General features: G+C 42.0%; 1 protein-coding gene across 1 annotated transcript; it reads right to left on the bottom strand.

Annotated features, from left to right (window-relative positions):
• Positions 1 to 931: 931 nt before the first annotated feature.
• Positions 932 to 8,515, bottom strand: LOC104270474 (transmembrane protein 132D-like). Its single transcript, XM_009864858.1, has 4 exons — positions 8,316 to 8,515; positions 6,957 to 7,230; positions 5,064 to 5,255; positions 932 to 2,113 (listed from the first exon to the last, which is right to left on the bottom strand). The coding sequence occupies exons 1-4, from the start codon at positions 8,477 to 8,479 to the stop codon at positions 932 to 934; spliced, it is 1,812 nt and encodes a 603-aa protein (XP_009863160.1). The 5' UTR covers positions 8,480 to 8,515.
• Between the last annotated feature and the right edge of the window lie 231 nt (positions 8,516 to 8,746).

Genomic DNA, 8,746 nt, shown 5'->3' with positions numbered 1-8,746 from the left:
ACTCCCAAAGCTGACTGAGGCTAGCAAGTGCCCTCAGGAGCCCAGATGCAGAGCGCTCCAGGGAAATGGCTGGGAATACATATTTGAAACAGGACAATTGAATAAAGTGGGCTTTTAAAAATAGCTTGTTCTCTCAAACTTTCCAAAACAGACCTTCCTTGATATGAGTGATAATCTCAGTATAGATTATATCTTCTCCTATTTTACAAATTAAGAAATACTGAAAATTGGCTGGCAAAGTTTATTACCTTGGCATCTACTTAAAAAGAGAGTTTCAGTTTTAACTGTTATGTGTATCCATTCTCAGTGCTTGGGAGGCAAACATGCTGGTTTGTAAACAGCCCAGTTAACTCCTTTTTCCCCTCCAGATTCTTTGGAAACTCAGGACTTTTCAGCAATAGGAGCTACTTTGCTCACACTGTTGGCTTTTGTTAGCTTTAAATTAATGTCCTCAGATGGATATTCTCTGCATGTGGCTTGAATGACATGCTCACTTCATGGATCTATTTATTCTGAGACCAATTTTTTGCTTTTAACCAAAGCTTGCAATATTGAACAGTAGAGCTGTGCGAACTTTGTAATACCCAAACTGCACTGGAGTTTGTTATATTTATTGATTTCCTTGGAAAGCTCAGAGAATGAGACCATATTATTTCACTAATTTTTTTTCATGTTACCATGCATCAAAAAAACCACACGCTTCTCTCACTTCCATCTCTAAGCACAGAGAAGACTTGAATTTTAAGAGCTGTCCAGGACTTCTGCTCTCCCAGCTGCTTTTGGGTGGCTTCTTGGGGCTTCACTGAGTTATTATCCACCAGCTGATCCTTGTCATCAACACAACGTTTTGCCCCACTACCCAAAATTAAAGGCAGAAGGTGAGTGAAAAACAAAAAAACGAACAAACCAAACAAAAAAGTCTTGTGTCTCACTACGCATTTTCATGTAATCTCTCCATATAGTTCTTAAGTTCTTTGCACTCCCCCAGGTCCATATCCTGGCAGACCCATTTAATGTCATCCTCACTACTCATCAAGATTGAGTTGACAGTGGGACACCCATCATCAGAGGAGATGGTAGTAAAGGTGGTGAATTTAACCCGTTTCCTCTTAGAGGTAGGAGAAGTAGTTGGTTCACTTTTCTGTTCTTTCCCTTCAGTGAATGTGGACTCAGTAGACCTGAAAGACTGACCATTAATATTTTTAGTGGCAGTGGTGTTGAGGAGATATTTGCTCTCTTCATAGTCCACTCCTGTGTCAATGGCTGTGATACGTTCGTCTTGTTGGGATGAGAAATTTATGTGATTCTCCAGAAGTTCTGTCCTGTTGCTCAGCCCAACCCAGTCATGAGAGTGGCTCATGCCTTCTTGCTCGTCAAAGGGGACTTGTTTGTTTCTGTACTTCAAAGCAAAAGTGACACAATTGATAAGGAAGACCAGAATTGCCAGGCAAAAGACTCCCAGAAGAGCATACATTCCTATCTCCAGATCACTGAGCCCCCTCGGGGTCTGGACTAGGTCATTTTCTTCCAAGTCTCCGTTGTTTCTTGGCAGATCCACCTGTGCAGGGAAACTCGTGAAGTCTATTGGGATGTTCTGCAAATGGCTGTCGTCATCCAGGAGGCTTTCTCTGTCTTCTTTCTTACTTAAAATCGACCTTTGAGTTGTGGTTCCTTTGCCTTGCTCATGACCCATTGAGGAGCTGTAGTACTGGCCATCTAGCCCAGCTCTTTCCTGCAAAGTGGTTTTTTGACGCCGGTCACTGGCACGATTTTCTAGGTGGACACCAGCACCCCTGTGTTTACTGTCACTGATGTTAGGGTTGGCATCACTCTGCCCAAACTTGACTTTAACGCTACCACTTCCAACAGCCAGGATGCTTTTCCTTTTGGATTTCTGGCATGATTCACTGATCACCATCTCAACCTTCACCAGTGTCCCCTGGCCTTCTGTCTCAGCAGCAATCAGAGGCCACTTGTACTTGGGGTCATGGTGAACGGAGACCACCTTCTCATCTAGAGATGTAGCTGACAGGGAGAAGTCTTTGGAGTCATAAATATCCAGGGGCATGACAGATCCATCGCTGAACTGGATCCAGCAGCTAATGGCTGCTTCCTATAATATACAAAACAAATATTCACACACTCAGAATAAACATTGAGGGAAATATGTTCTGTCCTGGTCTATTCCCTCCTCCTCACAAGATCCATATACCATTTATAACCAGAAAAGAAATAAAAAGGGAGAGCAATAAAATTAATATCTTGCCAAGATGTGAAGAGAAATACTAGTTTAAAACACTCATTGGTAATAAGATTTGTTTCCCCAAAGGTGCTTAAAGGAGCTGTATCCCCTGGGCTCTGCGGAATCTACTTCAGCACCATAATAAATTGCATGTCAGAAAGCATTACCAGCGACTGAGATCATTTACTGTTGTATATTTAAATGAAAAAAAAATTACATTATTTCTAAACTGCTTAAAATACAAAGTCTCCTCTTATTACACACAACACACGTAAAAAAATACCTAATATAGCAAGCAGGTCCATACATGGCTCCATACCTTCAGTCCTTGATTTTTGTCTCTCAAATTAAAAAAGCATTTTGTATAAGCTGAGGAAGCCAATCAATTGCTTCTTTAGGGAGAGGACAGGGTAATTTTCATGCTTGTTAGCAATTAAAAGTAAGACAATAATGAAGTTTAATCTTGTGTCACAAATGCAGATTGCGTATTTCAGAGTGCAGGGAGCTTTACTGAATGGAAGTGGGTCAGATTTGAGAACTAATTCAGTATTTGCACATGTGTAATGGTGCAGCATTCCTGGGAACCTTGACTTTTGCCTTCTAAATTGAAACATTTAAAAGTATTCTTAGATTTCAGCAAACACGTGCTCATCCATTTCTGAAAATCAGGTCCTGTATGGACTGTCAAATGGCTATTGAAAATTCTCGTGATACTTGAAAAAATCTTGGCAATCACACATCAGTCATTTAGAAACAAAATTCAGGTTGCTCTCCAGGAATCTAATTCCTGTTTTTCTTATGGTCTGACTTGCTCTGTTTTGGCTGGGACATTTGCACCTTATTAGACACTGGAGAATCCACACCGGAAAGATCCGAGGCTTGATGAGCGGATTCTTTGTTATCTAAAATGAATCATAGAATCGTAGAATGGCCTAGGCTGGAAGGGACCTTAGAGATCATTTAATCCAGCCTCCCTGCCGCCAGGGACGCCACCTCTTGACTAGATCAGGTAAGCACTTGTCTGGTAAGAGTTGGACCACCCTGTTTTGACAGACAAACACACACCCAACTCACAGACTAACAGCAGTACTCGCGGAAAGCATAATTACGAATGCCTTGTTTCTTGAAATAAACAGTTTTTCAAACAGACAGTATTTACATTCTAATTCAATACGTATGCAGAGAATAACTATATATGATCAGCTTTGAAATTATTTCTAGCACGCAGTGATTCACCTGTTCAGATCATGGAGAGCAAGCCTCCAGTCTTTTGGGACTGTATCGTGCATAATCTAGTGGCCTGATTCTGAAATCCTTACAGCCATAAAGCTCTCCATGCTTCAATGGGAGATTTGCTTCTGTCTCTATTTCAGGACAGAGCCCTAAGACTTTGCTGACACTGTCATAAATCCTGGCTTTGTGTTTATTAATCTCTGGATGTTTCTTGAAGGCCGCATAGAATTCATGTCACCAGCTCTCATCCTCCCACTGCGTTGCTTAAACCTGCATAATCATTTAATAATTTTGCATTGCTTTGATTACAGGAATTGTGCTCTAAAGATCATGTACCAAGCAATGGAAGGAGTCAGACACCTTTAAAAATGGAGTCAGTCCTTGAAGGGAGGAAGGTGCACATCTTCCTCACTGGTTTAATCCCAATCCAGCATCGCTCTGACTGAACCCTTGCATCCAGTCTCCATTTCTGGGAACTGAAATGTCAGTGCTGGGCAGCATACTGGGACTAAATGCCATCAATTCCAGGTTTTGGGCTGATATCGAGGTAGTTTGTTTAACTCCCCATGTCAGCAATGGATTAGCTCACTGGCCTTATTTCTAGCTGCTTGGCATTGATTTCTTAACTCCTGGAATACTGGGGAAGCACGATTTTTATCACCCTACAAAGACAGCAGTTCTGCATTATTTCTCATCCTGCATCCCAAGGGTAAGACCCTAAGATGAATTTAAATGCCTCACCAGTTGGCCAGGTTTTAGACGTGCATGCCATGATCATTTACCTTTAAAGCTTGGAATGCGTGTAAGTGTTAAAAGCCCAGTGCATCCTTGATGTAAGTCCCAGACTGATAGATTTGGGTTGAAAAGAAGTTTAAATTTTAAATGCAGACAGAAGGACAAGGACATATAGCAAGCAGGGACTGACGGGGACATGGCAAAGCCCAAAAGCCCTCGGTAACTGTTGGTTCCCTCATACAGGGACTAGGGGAAACAAAAATTAGTTTATGAAATCGTGAATCAGGAAATGAGTCAACGATGCTGATTCATATTCTAGTAACGAATCAGAATGAAAAGGATGTCTCCCAACTTCTTGCAGTGCTCACAGAAAGCAGCTAAAGGAAGAAGAGTTTGGCACCACGCAAAACACTTTCTCATCTAAAGATATGCTTAAAGGGTTGATCTGGTTGCCTGTGGTGGGAGGCTGAACTTGGCAATCTAGTTGGCAATACCTCCTGTGATCTAATAGGTGCCGGATGGGACAGGAAGGGGGTGTGTGTGCGTAAGGGCACTGCTGTTCCTTAATTATGACACATCATTGAGCTGCATGTGTTATTTACGGGATGCAGCCACGACAGATGGGGTATTCCTGTTTGCTGACCGGGGTTACTCAGGCATCGTGCCATCTTTGTTTTTCTTTTAGGGCACCTGGCACATTTACTTACGGGCACAGAAAAAAGTGCACATAAGGAAAATGTTTCATTAGCACATTATTAATATAAAATGTCTTTGACCCCATCAGCTGACAAGGTTGGCTGTAGCGAATCAGAGTGGTGTCCTGCCATAACACAGTGCTTGTAGACAATAGTACCTGCTTTGGAGACTGGAGCAGCTCTTGTGCTACTGCTGTAGCAAAGATGGCCTTATTGCTTCCTGGACTGAGCTGCAGAGAAAGCGACAATCCAGTCACCAGCTGCACTCCCAGGTCAGTTATTGTCACCTTCTCATCCAGAACTGTCACTGTCTTCTCCGCCAAGATGGCATCCGAGAGGGGGGACAATATCTGAAAAGAAAAATCAAAGTTAGCAACTGCCATTTAGCTTATCACCAAACAAAATAGCTACAAGGAGCTAATGCAATACAGATAAGTGATATTTATGTTAATAGACAGAATGACTCTTAGCAGACAGACATTACTAAAATATGATTAAAGAAATGGCTAGAAACAGTTTACAAATCTTATGCCATAAAAGGGTGCATACAACATCTTTTACCAAAATAACTCTTTTTCAGCTATGCTAACCATCTGTTTTGGATGCATTAACTATTTGTAAATGTAATCTTTATGTGAAATGCAATATTTTATTAACTATTGTGTCTTCAGGTAGCATATATATAATACAATCCATTATATTTATATAAAATCCATAGAATAAATAGCATTTCTTTCTATCATACAGAAAGAAAGTTGATGTATTGCTATAGTAAATACAAATAGTACTGTATACAAAATTGACAGAGAAAACTTGTTTTAGTGAGAACAATGTGCAGAGAGCTCAGTGCATTGATACCTGACATACCTGATATGCTCATTAGCAAACAAGTTAAATTTAATGATCCACATAGAGAATAGAGCTTTTTGGAGGCCATTTATAAGAGGTATTCTTTAAATATAACTGGCTCTCAGCCTTTTTTCCCTTGGATTTTTCTTTCTACACCTTTATGTGCATTTGTAGGAGCACTGTAAGTCCCAGAGCTTTGGAAATTCATTCAGAAAATCTTTACAGATTTTGCAGAAAGTCAGAATCTCAAATCCCATTTCTCCAGCTCTGACAACCTGTGTTATTAACAGTACGGTTGTTGTTTTCTGGTTTGACAGGTTGGGATGACGAGCATGTTTGGAGAGCTGGCTTTTTTCTCCTGTTCAAGTGCTTGTTAACATGTTTTCTACTTTATAGTATCACTGGATTAATCTCTTTTCTTCTGGGACCCTATTTTCTAGGCCAGTATTTCTCTGCATGGCAGGAACAGCTAGACATGAGAAACCTCCAGTGACACGGAGCATAGGTTTAGGTGAGTTACTTCAGAGTGGGGACACTACGGCACAGCCACATAATTCTGTGGTATTTATAGACCATATTCTTGGCCATATTGGCTGAAACTGATGAAGCTAAATCTCCACCCCTGGAGAACCCGGTCTACTTGTCACTAATCAATCAGTCTTTTGACATCATTCTAGCAGTACCAATTGCTATTATTGCTTTGTGCATATTCTGAAATGCACCCTGACACTTAGATTTTGTAACACACTGCTTGAGTTTGCAAGGTGTGCAGGGGTTTGATCCCACAGGACTCATATTCCAGTCACAGCTCCTCAACCAGCACTAGTTAATTTTTATTTTACCCTTTGCTTTGTCACTCTGAAGACTGAGATGTTTCACCCACTGCATGCCTTGTGATAGCCTAGATATTGGCTCCAGGTTAAAAAACGCCTTAGACAAACATAACCAGAAACAGCCTCCAAGCACACATGTTGGGCTAAATTTGCTAAAAGCACAATCTACATACTTTGGGGCACAGGATAAGAAGAGAAAACCATCTCTTCTGTGTCTTCCAGTCCTTGCTGCAATTCTGTTCCATTTAAAAATTTATGGCTTTAATTCCTGTTGCCAATACAAGAAGCTGCTGCACACCTCATCAGTACCTCGGTTCCCAAAGCGGTAGGTTAACGGAGGAAAAGGAGAAAGTAATTCATTTTCCCTACCTGAATTGTCGTCATTCCAAGCTCCTGCCCAATCAAAACCTGTCCGTCCTGTAGCTTCGCAATTCTTGGCTCCTCCACCTGCATGAAGTCACTCACCAGGTCGGTGATGTCAATCTGCCAGTCAGAACCCAGTAAGTAGCTCAGCTGCCCGCCGGGGTCTGAGGCTTCAGCTACAAAGTGCGTGAGGACTCGCACCATCGCATGTTGGTACTGAAGGGCGCAGCCTCTTCCCTTACGCTCATCCTCTTCTTCATCATCGCTGTCCCTGGCTGGTCTGGCAGGACTCCAAGAATAAAAAAAATAATTTAAACTGGTGCTGGGAGAGCTCAGAGCAGGAGAGCTATTACTGACATAAGACTGCAGCCTGGCTGCTGGAACAAGGGGCCTTTGCCCCCTTCCATTGCTCTGCTGAAGCTGTTTCCTTCAGTGCGTTTCTCAGGGCAGTCAAGTTTCCCCATTTTTATCCTGTTTCCCTGAGACCTCCAGGCTAGCTCGATCTCCAAACCAGCTGCTGAAATCACCAACTCGCTTGCTTGCTTTGCTACCACATTGTCCTCTCCAAATATCTCTCACTACTTTCCATGTCCTTAATTTCAAGACATTCTCACTTTTTTATTTCTCGATCTTCCCATAAAGGTCTTCATGTTGCCATGGAAATCTCCTCTGTCTGCACCTACATACACATCCCTGTATGGCATTCAGGCTGAAATCACATCTCCACCAAAATCCCCATCTCTTTGCTGTGATACTAACACACACTCAGTAATAAATGATGGCTTCATAGGTGGGTGGGAATAGCAATGCCTACTTTATCAATTTGTTTTTGTTCTTCATAACACAGATACAAACAGTCTACATCTGCCTACATCTATCCTCTGCCCTGTCATTCACATGGGGGCACAGACAGAACCTTTAAGCCCTAGTGTACCAGTGTCCTGACTTTGGGACATGGATCAGTGCCACTGGACCTTACAGTGATATGAAACAAATAGCAATGAATCAACTAATTGGCAGGACCTGTGAGCCAGGCTGGAGACTGAGCAGCCTTGCCAGAGCGGGTCCTTGTTGACATCTTCCTTCTGCCTCATGGCTGATCCTGCCTAACTTGACCCATCGTCTGTTTCCATCTCAGTCACAAGCGCTATAAAAGGAAATTGATTTCCAATGTAGGATCATGAAAGCTGCAGTTTCCATTTCCTTCATAAGTCCAGTGCAGGAACCTATTGAATAAATGTCTGATGACCTTCAAATTTATACCGGAATTGCATTAAGGCCAAATGAGCATGTTCAGATCCACCGGCCCTGACAGGTCTTTGGCAAGTGCACAGCCCAGAATGAACATCCTCTAATGAAACCTACCTCTTATTAGAGATGATGGGGACTCTCCACCCCTTGATCTGATTTAGTTCTGTGTCAGAGACCTCTATCTGCAGCGGGAGACGAGGAACCCAGACTGTCATTTCTAAAGGGGCACTCAGATGCTGGTAAGTAAAATTAACTATGACATTCACTTTGCCTTTCATTTCCTTCCCATTGACAAAGACATAGTCACATCTGTCAGAAACCTGGAAAAAAAAAAGGACAAAGAAGAAAAAAAAAATTAATGAGTCTCTTCACAAATTACAAAGTACACCACATGCTGGGAAAGTGAGTGGGAGGGAGAGCAAGGATATAGATTTAAACTAGCTCCAAGTTCAGAGGACAACTAGGAATAACAAGAAAGGTGCCTGGTGTGCCCGTAATAGCCTGTATAATTTGGCATAATTTTAACAGGCAGGCTTTATCTGCTA

Source organism: Apaloderma vittatum, unplaced genomic scaffold (assembly GCF_000703405.1).
Source record: "Apaloderma vittatum isolate BGI_N311 unplaced genomic scaffold, ASM70340v1 scaffold4472, whole genome shotgun sequence".
NCBI lineage: Eukaryota > Metazoa > Chordata > Aves > Trogoniformes > Trogonidae > Apaloderma > Apaloderma vittatum.
The sequence above is the reverse complement of the archived record's forward strand: the minus strand, read 5'-3'. Positions and strand labels throughout refer to the sequence as shown.

What these genes read in the sequence shown, in the direction of transcription:
- LOC104270474 (XM_009864858.1), bottom strand. Translation starts at nt 8,479, where the DNA reads ATGAAAGGCAAAGTGAATGTCATAGTTAATTTTACTTACCAGCATCTG. An exon ending in CCCATCATCTCTAATAAGAG is followed by an intron (nt 7,231 to 8,315) that starts GTAGGTTTCATT and finishes GAGTCCTGCCAG; the next exon opens with ACCAGCCAGGGACAGCGATG. An exon ending in TTGGAATGACGACAATTCAG is followed by an intron (nt 5,256 to 6,956) that starts GTAGGGAAAATG and finishes TTTTCTTTTCAG; the next exon opens with ATATTGTCCCCCCTCTCGGA.